At 39.7% G+C, this 27789-nt stretch overlaps 1 protein-coding gene across 5 annotated transcripts in view; it reads left to right on the top strand.

Annotated features, from left to right (window-relative positions):
• Window positions 1-27789, top strand: part of STARD13 (StAR related lipid transfer domain containing 13) — a 251605-nt gene that overhangs the window by 47854 nt on the left and 175962 nt on the right. For 2 of the 5 annotated variants that reach the window (XM_017538039.2, XM_017538036.2), the window contains exon 1: window positions 16638-17314. The exons of 2 other annotated variants lie outside the window; for them this stretch is intronic. In XM_017538039.2, coding sequence (XP_017393528.1) covers window positions 17146-17314 — 169 coding nt within the window. In that variant the 5' untranslated portion in view covers window positions 16638-17145. Of the gene's footprint in view, window positions 1-16633; window positions 17315-27789 lie in introns of those variants that run through there. One more of the 5 variants, XM_037741812.1, reaches the window with a different exon arrangement.

The following is a 27789-nucleotide window of genomic DNA, read 5'->3' as shown; positions in this document are numbered from 1 at the left end:
TTGTAGATTCTGGATATTAGATCTTTGTCAGATTGATAGATTGCAAAAATTTTCTTCCATTCTGTAGGTTGTCTTGTCACTCTGATGATAATTTCCTTTGCTGTGTAGAAGCTCTTTAGTTTTTAATTTGTATTGAGGTAATTTTTGCATAAGCTGCAAAGAAGGGGTTCAGTTTCAGTTTTCTGCAGGTGGCTAGCCAGTTCTCCCAGCACCATCTATTAAATAGGGAATCTTTTCCCCATTGCTTATCTTTGTCAGGTTTGTCAAAGGTCAGATGGTTGTAGATATACAGTCTTATTTCTGGGATCTCTATTCTGTTCCATTGGTCTGTGTGTCTATTTTTGTACCAGTACCATGCTGTTTTGGTTACTGTAGCCTTGTAGTATAGTCTGAAGTCAGGTTGCATGATGCCTCCAGCTTTGTTCTTTCTGCTTAGGATTGTCTTCACTAAACACACTCTTTTTTGGTTCCATATGACTTTTAAAGTAGTTTTTTCTAATTCTGTGAAGAATGGCAATGGTAGTTTAATGGGAATAGCATTGAACCTATAAATTATGTTGAAAAGTATGGTGATTTTCACAATATTGATTAGAAGATTTTCACTTTTATGTGTGCTCCCCAAAGGAAGAAGTGATGGGCATAAGATAAGCACAGAAGGATTAATATGAAATCTGTGTCCTTGACACAGATCTCAGACTTTAGTAGATGTAGGGTCTACCTCCAAGATGCAGATGGAGAGAATGTGTGCCAACCTTTAAACTGGATCATAAGCCTCCCCAAATCCCTTACTGCTCATCCTCCCCATGGATGGTGAGGCCTGCCTGCAGGTTTCCATAGAATTCTATGCTTTCATATGTCTTAAGACTTATGGAGGGTATTATAATTGCCATTATTTCTTGTCTACTCCATGCAGCGAGAGTCTATGCCCTTTGTTTCTTTATGCTCAGTATTTAGTATAGTTCATGGCACATAGTAGCTACTTGCTAATAATAAACAAATAATTGTGGAATTAATTGCTAAAAAGTGTAATCAGCATGGCTATGTTTTATCAGTGGGGACATTTATTGCTGATTTGCTATCCATTCTATAAGGTAAATTTTGCCTTCTTAATTAAGAAAATATAAGCTTATTCTGTATAAAGTGTCCTACTAGTTACTGTGGAGGACATGGAGATGTAAAAGATATGAAACTCTACCTAACCCAAGATTTACTCCAGGTTTATCTGAAACGCTTCTGCTTAACTCACTCTGAATCTTTATTTGTCAATTCTTCATGTGCTTAGTGACTGCAGTACAGTAGGTGCTCATTAAATGTATGGTGAGGGAATGGAGAAATGAACCTACCTGGTACTCTTAGTTAATTTGACATTGAAAGCTTTGGACTGCTGTGGCTCATGCCTATAATCTTAGTACTTTGGGAGCTGGGGCAAGACGATCACTTGAGGCCAGGTGTTCAAGACCAGCCTGGGTAACATAGTGAGACCTCATCTCTTTAAAAAAAAAAAAAAATGCCCGGGGCTAATAGCTGTATGAATGAAATGCTCCAAACTCTCGAAGGCTGTTTTCTCAGCCAGTTGTAGTCAACACTCTTAATATTTAACTGCAGCGTAAGATCCCCCAAGCAGGTACTTACTATATGGATTTTGTTCACCATCGCATTCTCAGCCTCAAACACATGGCAGTTGATCAGTAAATCTTTGCCAGATGAACTGAGTTGTTAATGTTTCCTTTTTAGCCTGCATAGAGGAGATGCTAAAGGTAAACAAATAGCTATGATGGAAAATAAAGAGTTAAAGAGAAGTAAAACAAAATGTTTTAGGGATTCACTTATGGACAAAGCAGTGTCTTGTTGTGGGGGTACAATACTCTTATAAAGAAAATGTATCAATTTTAATATTATTTGGGGTAGATCTTAAAGAGATTTCAGAAGGTGTAGCTGTCAGGGAGGACATTTGCTTATATATTTTTAAAACTCATACATTAAAGTTACAGAATTCTTTGATTCAGAGATATAGAGTTTAAAAATAACATAGAATTCTTATCTTTATGTCCACAGGGAAAATCAAGTATTTTAAGGTTTTTTTTTTTTTTTTTTAATTACATGGAATGCTGACAAATGTTTCTTTTCAAGATTTAGAAGGGAAGAGTTTTAAAATTTAATTATGTGAAATTAATGTAAAGCACAAAAACACATTCCTACAAGAGTTTAAACTTTTTTGGTATCTGAAAATAGACCTTACATCTTTTCAGAACTAAAAGCCATCTAAATGAATAAGATTTTTAAGAAAAATAGTTTTACTTTTAACAATAAATCATATTTAATAAATAATATAAGTAAAATAGAAACTATCAAAGCAATTCCTAAAACATTTCTAACCATGTAGACATCTGTGGCTCAATAACAAGATCTAAAACCTCAGAAGTAAAGGCCTTCAGCCTGTGGTGTAGCTGCAATCAGCAGATTTCATAACGTGGGAAAGTCCACACACTCATCTTCCTTGTTGATGAAAGAAATGAGGTACTTTAGAAAATTGCCTCTCAAATCTCATTGTGACAAGTCATCTGCAAATCTTGTTAAAATGCAGGCTCTGATTGAGTAGGTCTGGGGTGGGGTCTGAGATTCTGCATTTCCAACAAGCTCCTGGTGATGTCATACTGCTGGTTCTTAACCTCACCTTGAGTAATACAGAATTTGAAGTCTTCTAAGTCCTGCTGCCCCAGGGTCCTAGGTAAGGTTTCCAGCGTTCTGGTATGAAGACTTTGTCATCAGACATCAACTGGGATGATGGTTCAACTACAGAAGATGTCTACAAGACCTTCTCACTGTGTGTGCACAATGTTTTTCATTCCTTTACCCCTTCAGCTGGAAGGAATAATCTCCCTGACTGTCTTTGGCTTGAATCATATCCCTTCATCTCCTCCTGTTTTAAGTGCTAGAACATAGTGGCACTTAAATTCCAGTATATAACAGAATATACCTTATGTGACTTCAGGTTCTTTGAGGAACCTGGTCAGTAGTTATTACATCATCTGTCAATCAAAACTTCCAATAATTTACTGAGCCCCACTACATGTCAGAGGCGCTCTGTTTAATGCAAAGTATGTATCTGTATCATTTATTTTGCAGATGAGGGCACTGAAGCTAAGACAGATAAAGTGAAGTCTAGGGTCATCCAGCCATTAGGAGGATCCAGGTTTTGAACCATAGTCTCACTGGTGCCCAAGCTTTGGTCTTTCTGATATACCACACTGCCTCTCTGAAGGAGACACCAGGCTGATCAAGAGAGAGGTTCAAAGATGTGCATGGCACATTATGGGTCTCAAGAAGTTTTCACATAAGAACAATAAGAGATGACAAAAAAGCAACATGCAGTGAAGGGCCCAATGACTATGCCAGAAATAAGTCTCGTGGGAATGTGGAGGAGGAAGTGGTACACACAGGCAGGGCCTGGGAATGTATCCTAGAGAAGGGGGCCTCTGAGTCAGGTCTTGAAAAATGAGTGGGAATTGAAGCAGCGAGGAGAGAGCCTCATAGGCTGTGAGAGCAGGGGTGGACTCTTCTTCCAAACATGAATGATTTCAAAGGTTTTTAAGGTAACAACAAGAAAGGCTACCATGACGGGCCTTTAATGCCAGACTGAAGAATCTGGACTTTGTCCTTTTACCAGCGGGGAAAGCCCTTGATATTTTAAAATAATATATCAGAATCATATTGTAGAAGGAACAATATATCCGCACTATAGGAGATTAATCTAACAACTATGTATGCAAACAACTAGAGCAGGAAGATAGGAAGTTAGTTTCCTCATCTGTAAATTGAAGAAAACACAATAACTACCTTATAGATTTGTTTGTAGAATTAGATGAGATAAAGCCATGTGCAGTGACTCGTGCCTGTAATTCCAACATTTTGGGAGGCCAAGGTGGGACTGCTTGAGTGTAGGAGTTCAAGACGAGCCTGGGCAATATGGCCAAAAATACAAACATTAGCTGGGTGTAGTGGCACATACCTGTGGTCCCAGCTACATGGGAGGCTGAGGGGAAGGTCACCTGAGCCCAGGGAGGTCAAGGCTGCAGTGAGCCATGATCATGCCACTGCACTCCACTGTGGGCAACAGAGTGAGACCCTGTCTCAAAAAAAGAAAAATAAATTAAATGCAAAAATGTGAAAGAAAAGAATTTGGTGAGATATGTACATAAAGCCCTTAGAATGGTGCCTGACACACGTTCAAAAACATGAGCTATCATTACTTCAGCACTCTAGTCATGAGGATGAATGAGCCCAAATGCTGCACTTGTTTACACTAAACACATATTATTGTCAATTCTTCATTTTAGAGTCTCTTAGTGTAGTTCCAGGCACGTGGAAGGTACTCACCATCAGGTAGTGTTGCTATTATCATCGTTATTTCCCTCTTGCACACGTCCTCCGGGTAGGTGTGAATTTTTTTCATCTTTTCTCTGACCTTAATTATCATCACGGGGACACAGTGACTTTCCTTTACCTTAATGTTGCCTCATTGCTGGCGTCAGTCCTGCCTCCTTTAATTCTACTCCAATTATCACATGAGAAACCTTTCTGAGCATGCTTTGTGCCTGCAGGCACAAGTATATGAAGGAAGGGCTATAAATATGGGAACAACGTAAAAAGAAATGGGCGAGCCCAGGCTTTCTAAGAAAAAGAAACTCAAGGTAGAAATTCCCTGCAGAAGAATTTGAGTGGGAATGGCATTTGAGGTATATCAGCGGCTCAAAAGTCTTCATAGGTTAGCCCCTCTATACAAAAAGACTTAACATATTGACGTAAAAGGCATATTAGACATCACTAATTAGAACAGAAAGTCAAACCCAGAAGAAGAGAGAGGGGAGACGGGGCAGCATGGGGGGAAGAGGAACAAACCGTCAGGGCACTGGTCCTCGGGCTCCTTCTGCCCTGAGTAACCAGATGCCCTCGTGCAGTTCACACATGCAGAGTGAAAATACCATCCTTCCTACCTGTGTTTCACCCAGCATTCCATTCTATCAAAATTTATTGTCCACTCCTGTGTTCCAGGCACTGGACTAAATGCTGTGATACAATAATGAGCAGAAAGGCACATGGTCCCTGCCTTCATGGATTGTATAAGCTAGGAGAATAGACAGATATTAATCAAATAATTGTGTCTCCAAAATATCACAGTGCAAGTATGACAGAGGCTACAGTGGAGATGTACAGGGTGCTGCTCAGGAAGATGGAAAACATCTTTTAGGAAGTGAGCGTTGAGCAGTTTTCATTATGCTACTGCAAGGATAGTTAGTGTTTTAGCCCCGCATGAAGGAAATGCATGTGCAAAGCCTCTGGAAGGGAAAGGCCAGTGTCCCTGGAATACAGAGACCAAGAAGGAGGCTGTGAATTTGAGGCTGCAAGAGGAAGCAGGAGCAAAACCAATTAGGGACCCATGGGCCCTGTTAAAATGTTGACTTAAAGGATAGTTTCCATAATCAATAAAATGAGGGACTTACATTTATAACTTTGAAATCTTTGAAAACTATGCTAAACAAATAGATGGCAATTTTGTTATCATGTGTTTTGTCTTTCTGAATTACATGAAGATATTTGTACCAAGTAGCATTATATAGCTTTAAAATAAGCATTTTACATAAAGTAAGCATTCATTTCAGTCATGGAATCAAAAGAACAAGGTTGGACTGTATCCTGCAGTCATAAAATACTCTGCAGAAAAAAGCCTGGGCATCCACCCTTTGAGTACATATAAAGCTGGTGATTTCACAGACTTATAAACTCTTAGTTTGGAAGGGACCTTCCCTGCTAACGTATGACATGTCTGATTCAGTTGACCACATAAAGTTGAAAGCATCTAGCGATGAGGACCTCCTCACTATGGAAGGAGACCTAGTCTAGCTCTATACTTTGAACTTGCTTTACAGTTCTCACCCATATTTTGGGTCAAACCCTTTAGGATGAAGTGACGGGAAGGAGAGCACTAATAAATGCTTCACATACATAAGCTAATTTAACCCTTAGAAGAACTTTAGGTGTCTTCACTTCAGTTTTATAGATGAAAAAACTGAGGTGCAGAAAAATGCATTAATTTGATCTGTCCAAGCTTATGTAGTTAACAAATAAATAACAGAGCCTGACTTTGAATAAAAGTTAACTTGACCCCAAAAGCCACAATTCTAGGTGTTCTTGAACCTTTAGAGCCATTCAAAAAATATTTTGAGTGTTCCAGCATCTTTTGAAGAGATGAAATCTAAAAGCCTTATTTTCTAGGAAAGTGAATATACACCCAACATTTTGCATGCAGTTCTAGGGTTCCAGTGGCCCATCGAGCACAAGTTAGTAACTTTCAAGTAACTGTGTTCATTGGTTAAATCTTAAGCTTTATTACGACAGAGATGATATCTGTTTTATGCATTAATGCATTCCAAGCACCAAGAACTTTGCCTGGCACAGAGTAGGCATTCATGAAATCGTTGTTAAATGAAAGCGATTCCAAATGCCTGGGCCCGTTCACCTAGCTCCTTAGAACACGAAGCTAAAAGGACAGCGCAGATGGGATGCCACTGTGCGGAATTCAGCAAAACTGCAGGATAACTTCCCAACTCTGACCACGCAGGACCTCAAGGGACCTCCCAGGCCCAGGTTTGAGAAATTAAGGGCCAAGTTTTGTTTTGTTTCATTTTGTTTTGCTTTTTTACTTTAAAGTCACTTTCTCTTCCTCCATCCTGAGAAAAGGATAATGTCTTTAATAGTTCCTTTTAAAATTAGAATTTGAGGTACATTGGTAGAAATAGCACTTCTGAGTAATTTCTTAGGAAGCATTTGGATAAAAAGCGTCTAGACTGCTTTATGCAAATGGTTCCTAGCATCGCCACTGTGTTATTTAAATAGATTTTGCTCATTGTTGTGAGACTAGAGCTTTAATAGGCCTAAGTGTACGGTCATGCATTGCTTAATGAAGGGGACATGTTCTGAGAAATTCATTATTCGGTGACTTTGTTGTTATGTGAACATTATAGAATGCAATCACACAAATCCTACTACACGCCTAGGCTGTATGAGGTGGTCTATTGCTCCTAGGCCACAAACCTGCACAGCATGTTACTGTACTGAATTCTGCAGGCAGTCGTAACACAGTGGTAAGCATGTATGTACCCAAACATCTCTAAGCATAGAAAAAGTGCAGTAAACATATGCTGTTCTAATCTTATGGAACCACTGTCATTAAGCAAAACATGGTTATGTGGTATAAGACTGTATTTGTAAAGCTGAAGTAAATATCAGCTCTGGAGAAAACATTGTAAGGCTATTCTATAGAATCTATCTCAGGTTTTTAAACCAGGAATGGCTACAAAGAGAGTGTTTTATGTTTGGAGATTGGATCTGTGCAGTGGACGGGTCTTGCCATGCCCATTGAATCTTTCTCCAAAAGGCAACATGCAAGAAAGGACACAAAATCCTTTATTCAACTAGTTTGCTTTTTCTTGACTTAGATTCTGATCTAGTTGACTCAAGCAATGGAAAAGGAATTGACAATCATATAGACTGGGTCTGTTTATGTATATTCACGTGAGATGTATGTGTGTGTATGTGTGCCTATGTATGTGTATATGCACATATACTTATAAACCTTTTTTTTTAGATACAGAAAGAGAGCCCCTATGAAGCGAAATGACTTACATAGTAAGTGATAAAGGTGGTGCGTTATTTGATGTTCTGTGGCAGGAGGGTAGTATGATGATCGTCGTCTCCTGAGAAGCTGAATATTCTGTGGCATTAAGAATAGATGGGGCTTAGGCACAGTGACTCACACCTGTAATCCTGGCACTCGTAGGCCGAGGCAGACAGATCATTTGAGGTCAGGGGTTCTAGATGAGCCTGACCAATATGGTGAAACCCCATCTGTACTAAAAAAAAATTAGCCGAGTGTGGTGGCACACACCTGTAGTCCCCACTACTCAGGAAACTGAGGCAGGAGAATCGCTTGAACCTGGGAGGCAGAGGTTACAGTGAGCCGAGATTGCGCCACTGCACTCCAGCCTGAGTGAGAGTGAGACTCTGTCTCAAAAAACCAAAAACAAACAAACAAAAAGTGTAGATGGTATGGGGCCAGACTAGACACAGAGACACAAGTCAAATCGTCTGAGTGCTCCAAGCAGGAGGGCAGTACGTGTGTCCTGGACACATCATGCAATAAGGAATGGATGTAAGAGGCATTTTGAAAGAGGAACCAATAGACTTTGCTTTCTCTTTCTTAGATGAATTTATTTTGAACACTGGAGTTTTGCATAACTGTATTAGACACTGGGGTGTTCAAACCATGTAAGACCGTATCTATTATTGTGCAGATTTTTCTTGTCTCTTCCATCTGCGATACACAGAGGCAACTGGAAATAAGCTAAGACTGAGGTTCCTTCTCCATACCCCATCATAAATCATTGGTTAGGCTTGGTCCCCTAGTCATACAACAGAATATTTAACAAATGGAAATTTAAGATATATCACCCATCATTTCACCATCCTAAAAATGGTCATGATTATCTTTTTAGTGCAGTTTCTTCTAAACTATTTTTTACTATGCTTTTTTCTTATCTTAAAAACATTATAATCACAGTATATAGCACACCATTTTTGTCTTACATTTTCACGTAGAACAATGCACTGGCCGATTAACGGAGTGCTGGGACTGGATTTTCCAAGGCAAGCCATATTAAGAAACAAGCCAAGGCCAAGGACAGCCCTTGAGACTCCCGAAGTCAGGGAAGGAAAGAGGCGGTTTTAAGGTCATTGACGACTGTGAGTAGCTTTTGATATGTTCTGTCTTTCTATGCAGCAAATACATTTTTGGTGCTCAGTAAATATTCTCCTGTGATTGATTAGTGTTGAATCATCTTGGTGAGGCCTCTAAGGGGAAGGTAAACATGCCTGACTATCTGTGTTATACCTGGTCTGTTTAAACAGGTCTGAACCATAAGACACAGTGTGGGTCTGCCTTTCCCAGCCCACTGACTGAAACATTAATCTCCTTTGGCAACACCCTTGCAGACACACCAGGATCAATACTTTGTATCCTTCAATCCAATCAAGTTGACACTCAGTATCACAGTATTTAAGGCTCTTCCCAGAGAATAAAACCTAGAATTATCTGCTGTCCAATCCTTATTCAATCCAAGCTGTATCATCAGCAACAAGAACAATACTTGTAATGATTGCCTAAAAAAATATACATCTGTTTCTCTAGACATTTCTAAATTTTGTCTTTGGTGAAATTCATATCATCATTTATTCAATTATTTATTCAATCATTTGTTCAACCAATCATTACTGATGTACTGCTCTGTGCCAGGCCTTACTATAGGCATCAAATATAGAATGTGAATGAAATAGACATAGTCCACCCAAAGCAGTCTGCTGGGAAAAATGCACAACACACAGGTCCATGAGCAAATACACATGGAATTATAAATTGGGAGAGGGGCCATAGGAACCACAAAGGGGATACTGCCTTCACTTAGAGGAAGTCAACAGGGATGGCTTGCATGAGGATATATCAGTTAAGCCGATACTTGGAAGCTGAGAAACAGCCAGCCATGGGAAGGCTCCATGCAACATTGCAGCTTGGGAGTAACATGTGCAGAAAGGCAACTGAGGCAGCAGTGTGGAGGAGGCTAGCTGGGAGCTAGAATTGATGGAGTTGGCAGGGACTGGATTGTGCAGGACCCAGTGGGCCAAGTAAGGAGTTTAATTTTCGTTCTTGGTGCAATGGAAAACTCTAGAGTATTTTAAGCCAGAAAGTGTTGATATGGTCTGAGATCTGGTTAAAAGATCACAGACAATAGCATACTTGAACCATGGTTTTCAAAGACCCTCACAGAAATTACTTTTCCTAAATAATGCTTGTTATATTATTGTTGACATTGAAGGATATGGTTAAGAAACCGTGAACTAAATTTAGCACCATATCCAATATTTTTAAGGGTGCTGATTTTTTTTTTTTTTTTTTTGAAACAGGGTCTTGCTCTGTTGCCCAGGCTGGAATGCAGTGGCACACTCATGGCTTACTGCAGCCTTGACTTCCCAGGCTCAAGTGATTCTTCTACCTTAGCCTTTCGAGTAGAGGGGACTATAGGCTCTCACAACCATGCCTGGCTAACTCTTCCAATTTTTTTTTTTTTTTTTTTTTTTAGAGATAGGTTTTTTCATGTTGCCCAGGCTGGTCTCGAACTCCTAAGCTCAGTTAATCCACCCACCTTGGCCTCCCAAAGTGCTGGAATTACAGGCATGCTGATTCCTTATGAGGACCTGGGAAAATCTTCCCTGGGGTCACCATACCTGGTGATCTTATTTATCTTGATCACTGTTTTGTTTTTCATCTTATGGACATGTTGAATTTTGTAATTGGTTTTGTTTCCATTTTGCTTTGTCAAAGAGGCATCTTAAGCCATATTCTCACTGACTTCGAGCAAATGTGCAAGACTTCATGCCTGCCTATCTGTGAATGGATTTTACCCCTGGCTTTATTATTTTCCTGCCCTTACTTTACCTTTCACCCAAATTCAGTTAGTTGTTTATTTTATTGGGGTGGGGGATTGCTTAACAAGGCAAAAATAAATAGCTGGAGGGGAAAGTCAGGAATGGAACATATCTCAACTACTGCAATAAATTTAAAGACCTGTTCTTAAGTTCAAAAGAATAGAGAACACTCACCTAACAGCAGATTTTATGAAAATACAAAAATAACAGCCAGCGATTTATGCACTTAGATATATATGGTCTAATATATGAGCTTATATATGCTCTAAGACATTTAAGTCATATATAAAACAGCATGAGGTAATAGAGATAGCTTCTAGCCTCCCACACTTCACTTAACATGGAATATAGTGGTAAGTTTCTTTTCTGTCTTCCCTGGCAGACAGTCCCTTGAGAGCAGGGACCACATCGTACTCACCTTTGTATCTACTCTACTTATTGCACCGCTTTTCAGGCATTCAGTGTTAAATGTATGAATGAGTAAATATAGATTATAAAAAATAAAGCCTCCCCTAATCTCAGACTGCAGCAGCAAAAGTACAATGCCCTGAATGCAGGAAATACGCACACAATGTACCATAAACTATTGCGCTTGGCCAAGTCTAGAGCTCTAAGCTTAGAGTAGATGCCAGCATATTTTTAAAGGGATACTGACAGACTGAAGCAGATCTGAAAGAGAGCAGTCGTCTGGCTGAATGGCTGAAAGTCATGTGGTTTGATGGAAAACAATGTGAGCCTACACAAAAATATTCTTATAAGCGCTTTTGACAAACAACTAAAAGACAGTCTTGTGGAAGAAAGCATAGATTTGTCCTGTCTGATTCCAAATGGCAGAATCAGAGCTAGTGGATGTAAATTAAAAGGAAGAACGTTCTTCAACATTTTGGGGTCCTCTGTGAAACAGTACACTCTGTATATGCAAGTAGAGAATTAGCTACTGCAGTTGAGTAGAGATGGGTGAAGTAGTTGAGTGGTTGGATTAGAAAATGTTTAATATTCCTTCTAAATCCAAGATGTCAAAACTTTATGCCTGTAGTAGTTGCAATGAACAAATAGATTCCATATGAACATGTAACAAGCCAGTCTCATTAATGTGCCACGTAACGATGGTTTACAGGTATTAACACGACTGGTAAGACTAAAGAGCTTTGTGTTAGTCATGAAAGTGTTTCTGGAGGCAATAGTTTTTAACTGAGCCTCATGGGTGGAAGAGAAGGGAATCACACAATTCCAGATCTGTGAAACAACTGAGAAAAGTGAAAGAATTCTGGTTTGGCTGGAGTGGGTGGATGTAGTCATGGTCCCAGGACAGGACAGACCAGGTTGCTTTCATTGGGCTGGAGCTGATGGTTGTATCTCCAGGGAATGGTATAGGGGGAGAGCACATGCTCCTGGAGGCCCTTAGATGGGAATTCACCAGACAGTAGGGAGGGCTGAGAGACAAAGTAAGGGAAATCTATTACCACCCACAAGTGTTTGTGGCAGGATCTAGACTCCAGATGAGAGCCATGGTCTGGAGCTGGGGAAGCCAATCTGGGCCATGCCCTTTCATGGAATCCTGGCCACGGCTGCCAGTGTTAGTATCACTGGCTTGTCTGCACTGGGCCAGGGACATGGGGTGCATGCAGATGGGGAAGGCTAACTGGCACAGAGTTGGGCACACACGTAACAAATCAATTGGTGAAGATCTTCAAACGCTGGCCTTCGGAGCCCACAGGAAGGCTTTGACATCAACTCACAAGCTTTGGTTTCACGTAATTTCGAAAGCAGACTTCCAAATCAGCCCTGCATTTTTCCGCCTGCCACTTGTATCTCAAACATTTTCCCACTTGGCAGAACTACCTTGGCTCCCTCTGAGCAGACTGACGAGGAGGCTGGAATGTGTGTGAAGGAGCAGAAAGGGCAGCAGACAGTGAGCCATTCCTGGCTTCTGTAAAAGCACTCCTTAGCTTTCTGCCCTGTGTATACAAGATTCCATTGAGCGTTAATCTGGGATCATCTATCAAAAGACTTGAAAATTCAAAATACCAAAAGTTTTGCTTAGAGGTCAAATTTCAGAGTTTTGACTGTATTTGGCATGTTTGCATTGAGAGTGAATGCCATGAGAAACTCAAGACATAGGCAGCGTTAGCCTTTAGGACGGACAGAATGCAGAGTATAAACAAACTACCTTGGAAAGGATTGGCAAAGAGGGTCAAGCTGAGCTGCTTATTCGTTTGAGGGTTGGGGGGTGGGGCGAGTCTCTAGTCCTCACCTATGGGTTACTCCTAAGAGGGCTTATGGCTCCTGTTGTTTGATTAAGGGCTCTGGTCTCTATACTTCTTACTTGAAGTCACCAGATCTCAATCACTACCGGATTTTAGCCACCCCATACCCGTATTTCCATGTAGACGTTCCAGTATCACAGGCAGTTAAATAGGATTAGGATGATTTTCAGGCTCTTTTTCCAAAACGCTCTCCCTTTCCAGTTTCCGCAGTGCCTTTTCAGTCCCATGGTTTTCCTTCCCCGTCTCCTGTGTAATAATGGAAAGAGTGAAAACAGCATCAGCTGGGAGATGCACAGAGGCTCTGCACTTGCTGTGTGACTTCTGCCTTAGCCTCCTTTCCATCCAATCAGATACCTCCAGGGATAGCTGTGGAGATTAATGTAAAAAAAAAACATAAAATGTGAAGCCATGAAGGCTTCAGGTCCGGCACAGAGTAGGAGCTCAATGCTGTCTCCCTCTCTCCTTTTTCCTGTCCCTTGTCTTTTGCTGTCTTTGGTTCCCAGTAATCATCTGTTTATCTCATTCTGAAATAGTCTGAGTGGCGATCACAATTGATGACCAAATTAGGAGGAAGAAAAGGAGGTGAAAACTGAACACAAGTGCCATCTGTTTTTATCATTTTTAAAGGCACTAGAGAGGGAGAGATATGGTGTCAGTCTTGGAAGATGCTTGCGATTTGGGCACTGTCTTCCTCTTTGATTCCACAGGACCTCATGCACTCACTGGAGAAGAGGACCATCTCTCTCAGTTGCATGTAATGGACAAGCCAGAGAGAGAACTAGCCATTTCTTGATGCAAATACAACAGCACTGTCTACCCCAGTGGTAATTCTTCTGACACTGGGACTAACTGATTGCAAAAAAGAATTCATTTAAAAAGTACAGGTTTCATAGCAATAGCAATACATTAGCATAAAACAAGGTACTAATGACATGCTAATGAGAAAACAATGTTACCTATTTGCTTTAAATATAATTCTTTGGAAATACAAAATGACGGAAACATGGTGAGCAGGTGCATGAATTTACAGATAGTACTTGAACCATGAAATAAAACTTTAGGGGCCCTGTATATGCATACAGAAGACCAAATTGTTGATATGTGATCCTTCCTAGATCCCCTTATTAAAATACTGGCTGATTTTTTTGAAAAAACAAGGCTTTATTCTAAGTTGGCTTTTTTTTTTTTTAATTAGGGAATAAAAATTCCTTTTTTAAAAAAATTGTAGGGCCAGGTGCGATGGGTCATGCCTGTAGTCCCACCAGACTGGGAGGCTAAGGCAGGAGGATCACTAGAAACCAGGAGTTTGCCATCAGCTGAGGAAGCAAAGCAAGACCCCATCTCTACAAATCTTTTTTAAATTGGCCAGGTGTGATGATGTGCACCTGGAGTCCCAACTACTTGGGAGACTGAGGAAAGAGAATCACTTGAGCCCAGGAGCTGGAGATTACAGTGAACTCTGATTGCGTCACTGCAATCCAGCCTGGGTGACAGAGTGAGGCACCACCGTATTTTAAAAAAATAATAATAAGTTCAGTTATCGCTCTTCACTGCCAAAATTTTTTTTATTAACTATTACATATAGTCATAAATACAAACTTATGATCTTGATGTTTTCAGAACAAGACACCCTAGAACTTTCAACACATTCGTTACTATGCAAAAAGGAGACAATATAAGTTTTATTGTTGTTACTGTTTTTTCTAGTAACCTGGCCTCGACACACTGCAGTCCTTCTCAGGAAAAATCATTCCACTTGCCTTTATGATAGAATGCAGCCATGTCAGCAATGAAATGCAAGTTGGTATTGGGAATGGCTGATCTTTTATTTATTTATTTATTTATTTATTTATTTATTTATTTATTTGAGATGGAGTCTCACAATGTCGCCCAGGCTGGAGTGCAGTGGCGTGATCTCGGCTCACTGCAACCTCTGCCTCCCAGGTTCAAGCAATCTTTGTCTTAGCCTCCTGAGTAGCTGGGATTACAGGTGCCTGCCTCCATGCCTGGCTAATTTTTGTATTTTTAGTAGAGACAAGTTTTCGCCATCTTGGCCAGGCTGGTCTTGAACTCCTGACCTTGTGATCCATCTGCCTCGTCTTCCCAAAGTGCTGAGATTACAGGCGTGAGCTTTAAGTGCTATCCAAAGCTATAAAAAGCTATGTATTTTTTCTTACCTTTTCCTCACCTTTACTTGGTTTCCCAGAGCATGTTCAATGATCCCAAATCTCACGCTGCACTCCGTTTCTCTCTCTACCTTCCTTCCATTCTCTCTCAGTAAAAAAGTGCTAACTACCAAGTGTCTGGCTTGAACAAAAAGTTACAACACGGATGTTCCCAATGTTGGACTGTCAAGCCGAAAGCATGTGCACAAAGCAGCTGGTACAAGCACCTCAGTCACATGGCCACCAGTGGGGACTGAGCTGGGCTCATGAACCTTCCAGGCAACAACTTTGCAGTATCTTTCTCAGCCTTTCTCCATTCACATCCACGCTTCTGCTGAGCCATTCTTTAGGTCTCAGATCCCTTTCACCTTCCACAAAGGATGCTATGAAACAGAAAAACCTGCTGCTCAAATCCCAAATAAGAATGGAAGGTGCACAATATGACCCAGTAGATCTCCTTTCCATTTCTGCTATGAAGCCAACCTGCAAACAAAGACATGCTGACTCTTGTATAACCATCCAAAGAGGCTGAGGATTATCAACTACTGTGAGATAGTAGTCAATTGTCACATGCTGTGCCCCAGAGATCTTTCTTAACTTGTTTATTTACATAGTGGGATGGTTACACAAGACGAGCTGCTTCTCAGAATCCGGCTAGCAACAATTCCCTCAGGGAAAGTTATTAAGGCTGACGGGCCTCGGAGAGCCAGAGTAAGAAGAATTGAAGCCCCAGTTTAAGTCCTGTTAAACTTTTAATTTGGAAATAATTTAGAAATAATTTCTCATTATTAGACTATAAATGCTCAGCCAGGCTATGTTTCAGTTTGAGTCAACTAAATGTAGAAGCAACTTAGTCCTATACTTTTTTATATAAGAATCTTATTCATTCAGCTCCAGGCTCCGAATTTGATAACATGTTTTCTATGGACTTCTTCTCTTCATATCTAACAATATTAAAGAAGAAAAACAGGGAAAAATTATAATGACTCCCATATATATATATATATATATATATATATATATATATATACTCAGATATAGCCAAATGGAATTACTAGCAGTTTGCTTAAACACACACTCTGGTTCGGGGTCCGCATACATAGGCACCTAGAGCCTCTTGCAAAGCCCTCCCCAGCTTCTGCTTATCAGAATTCCTCCCCCCCCTTTTAAAAAAGCCTATCCAAATGTCTCTTTCTCCATCATCACCCAGTCAAAAATAATATTGCTCACCTGGCATTGTGTTTGAGTCCTTTTTGAGATACCTATGTGGCCTCATGTTAGGAGCTTTTGTATAATTTCTCAATGGATCCTTAGCAGGTTGGTGACAGTGTCTTTGATATCTTTGCAACTTCTGCAATGATTCTTGTCTTTAATGATTCAATGTCTTAAATGTGATAGGCACTTTCTAAGTATTTTGCCTCTAGGTGATTAAAAATTGGAGAAGTAGAGAAATCAAAGAGGAACAGATGCTTAATAAGTACCACGTGTGTGCTTTGCCTCTGTGTCTTATCTGTAAGAGCCCTCCAATTTCCAACACGTGAGGGTCAGGAGTCTGTGCTGTATTTACTCCTGGTGTTAAAGCCCTTGAAGTTTATAAGTTAGTTTTTCACTAGAAAAATAATGAAGGCTGGTAGTTTACACTCAGCTGTTGATGCTTGTTTGAAGTATTTTTTTTAAAGAGATTTATCAGGTCCATCTTTCACCTGGCTGCAGCTGCCTTGTAGAAAGCGAAGGCACTTTAACTTTGACAGCCTGAAAAGTTTCCTGCCCGTGGACTTGTTTGTCTCCTACTGTCTTTGCCGTTCCCTCTCTTTTTCTTTTAACTCTTTTAGTGAGGGCTGCTTTTGGGTGCTTCGTCAGCTCTGAGGCACGTCAAATTCGTGTATTTTGCTTTCAGCATTGTGTGGGGGATCCTGGCGGCTGGAACTGCCCCTGGTCCGGGCTTCGGGCTGACTGCGAAAGTTCCTATTTTCCTCTCCTCCTCTCATTGGCTCCCGTGATCACATGAGGGCGGGGGGTTGGAATTCTGAGTTGTGGCTTTGGCACTCCTTTTTCTTTTTAAAAATCGCTGGGTCTGTTGAGCTGTCCTGGGCTGGGTGCCTTGCTCTTTGACTGAGACTGGAGACAGACGGAAACAGCCACAGGCAGACTGAGGTGGCAACAGGAAATCTGCCGAGATGTTCAGTCAGGTGCCCAGGACCCCAGCCTCAGGCTGCTACTACCTAAATTCCATGACACCTGAGGGCCAGGAGATGTACTTGCGATTTGATCAGACTACGAGACGCTCTCCTTACAGGATGAGCCGGATTCTAGCACGCCATCAGCTAGTGACTAAAATCCAACAAGGTGAGTGGCCGACAGTGGAAGGCTGTTGTTGCTCATTCTGATTTCTGTTGGCTCTGTTTCATGCTAACCCAGTTTTTTTTTTTTAAATTATTGTTTTCACTTTATAACATATGGATTTCTATGCCACACTACCCATAACTTTGAAAAATAACTTTAGGCTGCAGTTTTCACAAACAGGGACAGCCCTCAGCTGCCACATAGCTCAACATAAAGTGCACAGAAAACTTCACGGTGGGAGAGTGAATCATAAATTCCAAAACTTACATGTGTCTACAGAACAGATGAGAATGGTTACTCAGTGTGTATCTTAGGAGCTTTTCTGCAATTTCCTCACACTCCGTCACATTTAGAATGTGGACACTTGTTTATTTCCTTAGGGAGGGGGCAGGGGACTAATGTCCACCCTGTCGGGAGTATTTGGAACATCCTTAGTGAAGAGGAGGAAAGTAAGAATTCTGTTCCGAAGGCCACCAGACTAAGCACTAGAATCGCATTCTCTTCCTGTTTGTACGTTTATGTCAGCAGTTGCCACAGATGTGTTGATATTGTTTTTCTGGTAAAGAATTAAGGTGTTTGTTTATCTCAAAACAAATCCTATGACCTGCATGCAAAACTCCAACTTCCTAAGGCAAAGAGAAGAGAATATTGGTTATAAGCTGCTTGATTTTCTTTTTATTCTCAGCCCCCCCAAAATACCAGCCTGGAAGTCTAGACATTACTAAAATTTACCGGTCTCCAAGAAAAAAAAAAATTTAAAACCTGATCCTTATACGGTATATCAGGAGAAAGTAGAAAGATGAACATTCCTAAGAGGTTCCTAACACACATGTCTACAGTCCGTTAATGATCACCACCCCCCCAGACTAAAATAAAAGAAATTATTATATCGGTGCTACATAACTTACCCAGGAATTTCTACAGCCATTATAAAAATAGTTTCCATTTAAATAAATGAGTTTAAGATTATATTGAATATTAGAGAGGAAGTTGGGGTTTGTAATCATGAAAATCTTATTGTAATGTTTCCAAAAAGAACAATATGTATTCTAGTGAGCAGCATTTGATGAGATTGTTTCCTTGGAAATTAGGATTTGTTTGTAAAGGCTCAGGAACTAGTTATGTGTGAAGGATGCTGGTCCTACATGCTGGTCTGATTTCAGGAAGGATATTATGTCATTCCATAAACCCTGTGTGCAGGTCTTGATTGAATAGAAACAAAAGTAATTATTTCCCTGTGGCTTGATTTAAAAATACTTTAGGCTTAGAATAAAAACCATCTCCACTTTGCTTTTAGAAATTTCTGGCGATGGTGCTTTTCCAAATGCCATCATCTTTATGAACACTGGGGCTTAATAATGCTCTGTCATCTACAATATATAAATGTTCCTCAGCTTGCATATCATATTAGAAATATTGCATAGAGGCCAGGCGTGGTGGCTCATGCCTGCAATCCCAACACTTTGGGAGGCCGATAGGGGCATATCACCTGAGGTCGGGAGTTCAAGACCAGCCTGGCCAACATGGGAAAACTCCATCTGTACTAAAAATACAAAATTAGCCAGGTGTGGTGGCACATGCCTGTAATCCCAGCTACTCGGGAGGCTGAGGTAGGAGAATCATCTGAACCCAGAAGGCGGGAGTTGCAGTGAGCCAAGATCACACCACTGCACTTCAGCCTGGATGACAGAGTGAGACTCTGTCTCAAAAAAAAAAAAAAAAGAAAAGAAAGGAACCACAAACAGACACTGGGGCCTACCTGAGGGTTGAGGATGGGAGGAAAAGGGAGTGAAAGGATGGAAAAAAAAAAGAAAAGAAATATTGCATAGAACTAGCTGAAATTACTTTGCAAACCTCCTTAGATGTATTTTCAATAATTGATTTTATTTAAATATTATTTATGTCCTTTTGGAATGAGGGTTATTTTTCCATCCGGGATTTGAAGTTGTGAACACATGCACTTAGATCACACCACTGCATTCCAGCCTGGGTGAGAGTAAGATCCTGTCTCAAAAACAAAAAGAAAACAAAGCTGTTAGTAAAATAACTTGTCATCCTGTGTTACTAGTAACTTGAGACATACGGGTGCCCTCAGTTTATGTTTCATTTTTGTCTAATTAGAAAATTTGAGGATTCCCTCCTTTTTATACTGGGCTGTGGAGTGTTTGCAGTCAATGAATACCTAACACTTAAAAATGACTGTTAAGATCACAGGGAAGCAATAAAGATTTTCAACAATGTGGTGATTCAGAAATCATTATCTGTTAACATTATGCAACTCTTTAGTAAGACAATGAGAAAGCAATGCAAAACAATTTTATTGAGTTTACTGTATTAGATGGTTTACTGTAATAGCAGAGAATGTGGATTAAACAGTTACAGCATACCAAAATCATATACTTACTTTTTTTATTATATCCATTTTACAGATGAGAAAACAGATGCACAAAGGGTTCAAGTAGCTTGTCCAAAGTCACACAGTAGGAACTGGTACTTGAATACAGCTTGACAGTCCATGCTCTGCAATATATGAGACTATTTTTTAGTTTTTATAATAAGTGCTAAAGTACTGAACATATGGTTGAGCTTTGTATTACATAATATACTAGAGACTCTTAGATTTGCTACTCGGGATACAGTATTGCACCATATTATAGGATCAGAATTGGTCACTCATTATTATTATAATGAAGACCATTATAATATAATTATAAATTATATAATTTATAATTTTATAATTCACTGCTGCCTTGACCTCCTGGGCACAAGTGATCCTCCCACCTCAGCCTCCTGAGTAGCTGAGACTACAGGCGTGTGTCACCTTGCCTGGCTAATTTTTTAATGTTTTCTAGAGACAGGGTCTCACTATATTGCTCAGGCTGGTCTCAAACTCCTGGGCCCAAGTGATCCTCCCACCTCAGCCTCCCAAAGTGCTGGGACTACAAGTGTGAGCCACTGTGCCCTGGCACCAACAGCTTTTAATCATTCCATTAATCATGTGCAAATAAAATTAATGACAGCATTGTTTTCTGTAGTTTACAGGGTAGTATCTTGAAGTGACAGCCACATCACTAATATTGTTTGCATTACTCTGCTTTAGATCTTGAAAATCTAGCATTATGTTAATTTGATTTGAGGCATCATTACTTATAATTTCTCTTGGTTCTTGGGAACAGTGGAAACACATAAGTTGCTCCCCACTGACCTTATTATAGTGAGATAATCATTGAATGGAGTGCACATGATTCAATAGCAGATACACTCATGGGGAGGAAAAACAAGGAGGAGAAATAAAGGAATCTTTGATGATGCATAGGATCAGAATTCATTACCCAAACCCAGGATGAATCTAAACTTGCTCATCTCAGGGTACACATCAAAAAGTACATGCATCATGTCTGTAGCCTGTTTTTTTAGTTCTGGGATTGCAAATCCAGTTCAAAAGAGCGGAGATGTTTAAAAGAGAGTGTTGTTTTGCAGAGTGAAAGTTTATCATAAGTCATACTGCCCATAATCCCTACCCCACATTCTTGCTTGAATCAATAGGGAAATTGTTGTAGAGAGAGAGAATGGTCCTTATTTCCCTCACTGACTGGCACTTGGGAGTGGATAGAAGAGAGGATGCTGGGGGTGGAGGAAGACCATGTTAAGCCATGGAGGGGTGGATTGGATTTTTTTCTCGTTCTTTTGTTGTGGCAAAATGCATACTATATTAATTGTTGCCCTCTTGGCCATTTTTAAATGGATAGTTCAGTGGTATTAAATACATTCATAATTCATAATGTGCAACCATCACCACCATCCATTTCCAGAGCTCTTTTCACCTTGCAAAACTGAAACTCCATACCCATTAAACAAGAATTCCTCATTCCTCCTCCTCTCAGTCTCTGGCACCCACCATTCAACTTTCTGTCTCCATGAATTTGACTACTTTAAGTACCTCATATAAGTGAAATCATAGTGATTTACTTTGTGTGACTGGCTTATTTCACCTTGTACAATGTCTTTGAGGTTCATCCATGTTTTAGCACATGGCAGGATTTCCTTTTTTTTTTTTTTTATTATTCCATTGTATATGGTTAGTAGCCATCTTAATAAGTATGAGGGGAGAATTGGATTTCTATGTTATTATTTGATGGCTATGATTTATTGGGTACAGATGTACCATGTTTAAAGTTTACATGTACACACACACACACACACACACACACACACACACACACGTGCTGTTTGGAAAACCCGAATGTAAGCAGATACATAAATGTGATTACTTGCTTTTTGAAAGAATTTATCACGCTGTTAAACTTTTTATTTTATTTTAAATGCTTAGAAAGCAGCATAATCCAGATTGCAGTCAAGTCTGCTGACATAGGATAAGGAGACAGGGATCGAAGCTCTGTGTAGATGCTCCCTCACTCATTTACAGCGTCAAGTTCCAGAGCTTCACTGGACCTTTGGTTTTTGATGAGAAAATGAAGTAGATGGACTATGATTGCTCAAGTTTATTCTGTTTCTCATGTTCTGGAATTCTCTCTGTGGTTAAGTCATAAACTCTTCGAACAGGAATGTAAAAAGCAGGGGAACGTAAACCTAACATAGTAGAACCTAAAAAGGCAACAGAGCGGCTTTAGTATGTAGAATATATCAGTGGCTTACAATTGTTCTACAGTTTGTCAAGGAAATGGTAAAGTGGAAATTAGGCTTTTGTTCTACCTCTGCCACTAATTTATTGTGTGATCTGAGAGAAATCACAACTTCTCTAGACCTTTTCCCCTTCTTCCATTAAATAATGGGGTTGGATTAAAGAATCTCTGGAGTCATCATCTCTAAAATTCTAAGATTCTGCAATTGCAGGTATTACCTTAAGACAAAGGCAGTGCTTATTTACATTTTTCTTATTACGTGATTCAGCATATACCTGGACATGCTTCCTTGACATCTGGGTAGTGCTTTTATTATCAATGTCATAGGAATGTAAGGAAGCTCAGGCTTGTGGACTATTTAAGTGTCAGTATAACTATAATTATACAGAAACTTGTAAACATCTTTCTTTCTCCAAAGTCCAGGCCTGTAAACTGGCGTTGTCTTAATGCCTGACCTATAGCAAGGACGGCAGGAACTGGAGAAAGTTTGTGTTGTGTGCCTCTTACCTCACAATGCAACCTCTTTCTTTTCTTGATACAAAATGTAGAATGTAGAAAGTTTCACTACCAGGGAAAGTAGTGAAAGTTAGACTCTTGTTTGGGTTGCCATTCTATCTGAGGCTATTTTTAAGTAGATACGGCACCCGATTTAAATTCAACTACAGTGGAATATACTGCCTTTAAAAAATTTCCCCAGGGAATGCAAATGGGCAGGAGTGATGTATTCCCCCTCCTTACTCTGTCCAAAGGCATCTTGGGAATTTGCCCAACCTAAGTGGTGAACATGGCCCATCCCCATGGCCCAAACCCCCAGCAACTGGGTAGTGTAAGCCTAATTTAAACAATCATTTGTTCTTTTGGAATTGCACTTTCTCTATGTTTAGTACTTTCTTACCCGACTACTTTCAAACCTGGAGGGTGAATGCACTGGCAGAAAGACAGATGGAACACAGGAAGCAGGCTGAGAATGCATCAGTCATGTATTGCTCAAGTTCTATTTGTTGTTTTTTAAGAGTGGCAACTGTCATAAATTCACATTTCATGAATCAGAGCCTCTTTCTACTCAGTGCTGGTGATTGGAAGGTCTGTACAGAAAGAATACTGTTTAACCAAAGTTACAGGAAAATCTGCTAAATGCATTAACTAACTTTGAGTAACATTTTAAAAATTACTACGTAATGAAACTATAAGAAGTCAAGAAATGAGTACTGGGAGGAAATTAACAAAAGGACAATATGCTTGTAAACGTATAAAACTAGGCAGTTTAACTTTAACCAGATTGTAGGTTCAGTGGCTACACATCATTGCTTTGTAGCTCACACATCCCAGATACAGGCAGGCAGTTGCCAAATTTGGATGCTGCAACTTTAGCTTAAGTGAATAAAGATTTGTTTTTTGGTTGTTTTTTTTTTTTTTTTTTTTTAATGTCTTTCCCTCTCCCACTCTCCCCAGTCATCACTGTGTTAGTTCTTAGCAAATTTTGGACAGTCATCAACTCTTAAAATGCAAAATTCCTCATTTCATTAGCAAAGTAATCATGGACACAGATAGCAACGGAAGTTATTAAAAAACAGTCACCACTAGTGGTCTTAGCAGTATCAATTGATGACCCAAAAGAGATTTCCAAAGAGAGCAAATGATAAGTGGGTTTTGGCAACACTCTTATATAAAGGGGCATAAATAGATGGAGATTTTAGTGGAGAGAGGTCATTAACAAGGATACACACTTTCTCTGTGTTTCATTAGCAATGACAACAGGGTGGTGAGGAAATCAAGAAGACCCAAGAAGATAGGAGAACCTGATCGCGAATTGCACTCTAGATATTTGAATGAAATAAGGATCATATAAAAAACATTTTCTGTCTCCCTAGGAGCAATTGAAATATGATTTTGGTATGGGGAAAGATACTATATATTAATTTGCATTCCATCTCATTATCTAAAGGATTTAAGGTCATTTATAGAAGAATATATAACTAAAGATTGCAGAAAGACAAATCCAATGAAAAGAGAAATGCTGGCCAATTAATGAGGTAAAACTAAGAAGATATATTACATGGGAAATATAAAACAATAAGTCCTTGACTAATTATCAATAATGGGCTGCAAATTTGGCTTGGGCTTCCCTGATCTAAGCAAAGAGGAAAACACAACCAAGGGAAGATTTTCCCTGTTCATAAGGTAGAAACTTACCAGCCATGCTTTTCCTGGGACTTGCTCTTTGTGAGAATTTTCTCCCAAGAACTTGACATATGAGAGGAATTTCTCACACAAATCCCATAAAGGGAACGCTGCAAGCTACAGTGAATGGTGCCTTCGACCATTCTTACTATGAATTCAGTAGTGAGTCTCATTTCCTATAACATCCTGCAGTGGAAGTGGGGGCATCACAATAAATTATAGTCCAGTAGAAAATATTTAGGCATGGGTGGGTGGGTAAAAACAAGAGGTCAGGTATGCAGTCTTCAGATTCTGTCTTAATCTACAAATAGCGTAGAGATTATCCACAGGCAATTTCTATAGGTCGGCTTCACAGAGCACTAGTCCCATTAGACAGAGATTCAAGGCAGAAAACGTTTCTGTGGTTAAGTCATTTTTGGAAATGCTGCATTCCCTTTCCCTCGGAAATTCAGGCTTATGAAAGGCTCAGGAAAATCTTGTACAATAACTTTGTTTAAACTGGTATATTTCATCCACTTTTCACAGGATACTGGGAAGTCACATATTGCAAAACCAACTTTCCCTAGGGGACACATTTTGGAAATGCTGGCCTAGGAGCGTATGTGGCCTGTGCTTCCTTCAGATAATTCTCTCTGAATATAATTCTTGCACCAATTGGGCAGTAGATACTTTGAAGTTGTGTGTTGGAGAGTAACATTAAGTATTGTATGTTTTCTAAAAAGGCCAGCCACAAATACTTTAAAAGTCAACTGAGTAAAGGCAAGATGACCATCTTTTTGTGAAAATTAACAATTACGCAAAGATTCTAACTTGGGCAGGCAGACCCTGTACATTTGTTGAACAGAAAGCTGAGTCGGTATATGGGCAGAGTCGATCATTATAACACCAAGAATACAACCAGTCCTCAAAAAGCTCTACAAGTTAGGTACTGTTGGGCCAGAAGCAAGAAATTATTGCCTTCTAGCTCTGGCTTTGTATTACTACAATATAGTTGAAGTCCTGGGTGAGGTCCAACTGGGTCTAACATTACTGTAGCTAATTCAAGTTATTCCGTTACTGCTGGGAAGTGGAGTCACTGCCTCACAGGAAGGAAGCAGAAAACTCTTCAGGAGTCTCAGATTCTCCTTTGCCATAGGTGACATGAGATATGGACTCACTGAAGCTCAGGCACTGATGGGTGGCTCTGAGGATTTCTGAATTCGTGGTCCAATTATATCTTTGGTTATATAAAGGCTCTCCTAGAAAGAAGTGAATGAAGTACAATTGTGTAGATAATTCTAATTAGTAAAATCTGCTTGATTTAGTTATAGAGGCAACTTATCAATTCCCAGGAAGTCTACAAATATATTCTTAAGATGTTTTTCCTCCACTGGCAAAGAGATACACATTAGATTTCACATTATGAATGATGCTTCTGGAGAGAAATTCACACAATATCCAAAAGCTCCAACAGAATGCATAGGGAATTACCACATTGCCTAGCCCAAACCACCACACTGTGAGGTCACACAAGACCGTGGTGGTCATTCTGGACTGGTGCAGTCTAGGGCAGGACCAAGTACCATGAAAATTTATATACTACTGTTTGAAAAGACATTTACATTCTTTTTTTTTTTTTTTAATTATTTTAGAAGCTTAGGATCTAAGGGCATCTAAATGAAGAACTTGGAAAATAACTTCAAATTACAGAAAATGCTAATGCTGTTAGCAAAAGAAAATCAATAGAAATAGATTTACAATGTCTGGCTAGACTGTCAAATGATTTTCCACACACAGCGTAGGAATCCTGAGAATTTTAAAGGTCTGACAGAGGCAGAGCTGACTAAAATACAAATGATTTGTGTTGCTTTGCCTCTCTAACAGTTGGATAAAACACAAGGGTGAAACAGAGTAGAGAGATTGGAAAGGAACTTGGCAGTCACCAAGTACCTAATTTACATGTCAGGATTTCAAGCTGAAGTAGGCATTCTCTCCCTGCATTCCAACTCTCCGCTTCCTGCTTAATTCTGAAAATCATACATATGGATGGCAGGAACCTTCGATTAGTATTCAGTCTCTATGAGTGAACAGTAGCATTTCACATACATTTATATTCACCAAGTGACACACTGGATACAAAAAGTATATATAGTCATAAAATCACGTTTTCTTCTGAGAGTTATACTGTCCTGAAATCATGTATAATATTTAAAATTACTATAAGAAATAAGAACAATTCACAAATCCTGCAGTAATGATATTCCAACCATTCTCACTCAAGTAGACTGGAGTTCTTATTTGAGAAAATTAAAGAATCTTCTCCAGATGCTTTGAGGGACACAACACGTTTCCCCTTAAATGCATTTCTCAACATACGGAGTGAAATCCATTGCAAGGCCCCTACTGTCTGGACTTATTAAACCCATGCATTATGTTTAACAGGTTCTTAGTCATCAAACCACCTTCATTTTTGCCATTAGTTTCTTTCAGACAGGAAAGTCTGCTTACCTCCTTCCCTGAAAATTTGGATCCTCATATTAGCATTTCACTCCGCTATCTGTACTTTTAGGTGGAAGTTCTAAGGCAGATAAAGCTGCTTCTATTTTTTTTTTTTAATCACTAGCTCCCTAGAAGAAGTAGGAAAAATCTCTCAAGAAGAAGGACAAACAGTCTTGCAGAATATCTTGAAGAAGCCTGAAAAGGAATTCCATTGACTGTGTTCATTATCTGTCGGTCCCAATACTGAGTGGAATTCTTACGTGTTATCACCGACCAGGGTGTTCAATCCATTGGGGTTGCCTGGAGCAGCTCATGGCACAGTTGCACAGGGTGTAGAGAGATGGGTATTTGCTTTATGCCTTCTTCTGTGCCAATTGTCCAGGAGTTATTCAGTTGGCAGAATGTTGAAACTTCTGTCGTTCTTAGGAGCAAATAATTGAAACATGTTGGCTGAATTTAAAGACAAGTTTGTTGATTTCTTTTCCTTTATAAATAGCCCTGTGATTACAAATAGCCTTGATTTCTGTGGAATCAAGAATGTCTCAGGGATGCTATCCATCTACCCAAACTCCAAACTTTATATAATTTGGAGCACTTAGAGGGCTTTGGAGTCATGTAAACTTGAATTTGAACTCTAGCTCTACATCGTGCGCATAGAGTGACCTTGGATGAATTACTTAATGTTTCTTAGCTTTTGTTCCCCTGTGGGTAAAATGGCATTAATAAGAGCAACTATCTCAGAGTTATTGCAAAGATTAAACAAGAGACTATAATTAAACACAGATCACAGTGCCTGGCACATACTAAGTGCTCAATTTAAGACAAAAAAATTATTAAACATCCATGTACATATGACCTTTCAAAGTACTGCATCATCAAATGAAGAGTAAATGATGTTTGAGTAAGTTACACACTCTGTAGCATGTTTACTATGGCAGACGTACATAAGGCCACATTTTTTGAGTGTCCTCAAAAAGGCCTTCCAGAAAATTTGAAACAAAAGAGGGTTTTTTTCTTAAACTGTAATGAAAACCATTGCCTTCCCCAATATGGATAGCAGTAACTCTCTCTCAAGGTGCCCTGAACTGACCTGAAATGGTGGGTGTCGGCCAGGCTTCAGATCCTGTAGATAAATAGCAAAGCCTGTTGAACTTTACCTTGCAGCAGTGAAAGATA

This window comes from Cebus imitator, unplaced genomic scaffold (assembly GCF_001604975.1).
Source record: "Cebus imitator isolate Cc_AM_T3 unplaced genomic scaffold, Cebus_imitator-1.0 Scaffold108, whole genome shotgun sequence".
NCBI classification, from domain to species: domain Eukaryota; kingdom Metazoa; phylum Chordata; class Mammalia; order Primates; family Cebidae; genus Cebus; species Cebus imitator.
The sequence above is the reverse complement of the archived record's forward strand: the minus strand, read 5'-3'. Positions and strand labels throughout refer to the sequence as shown.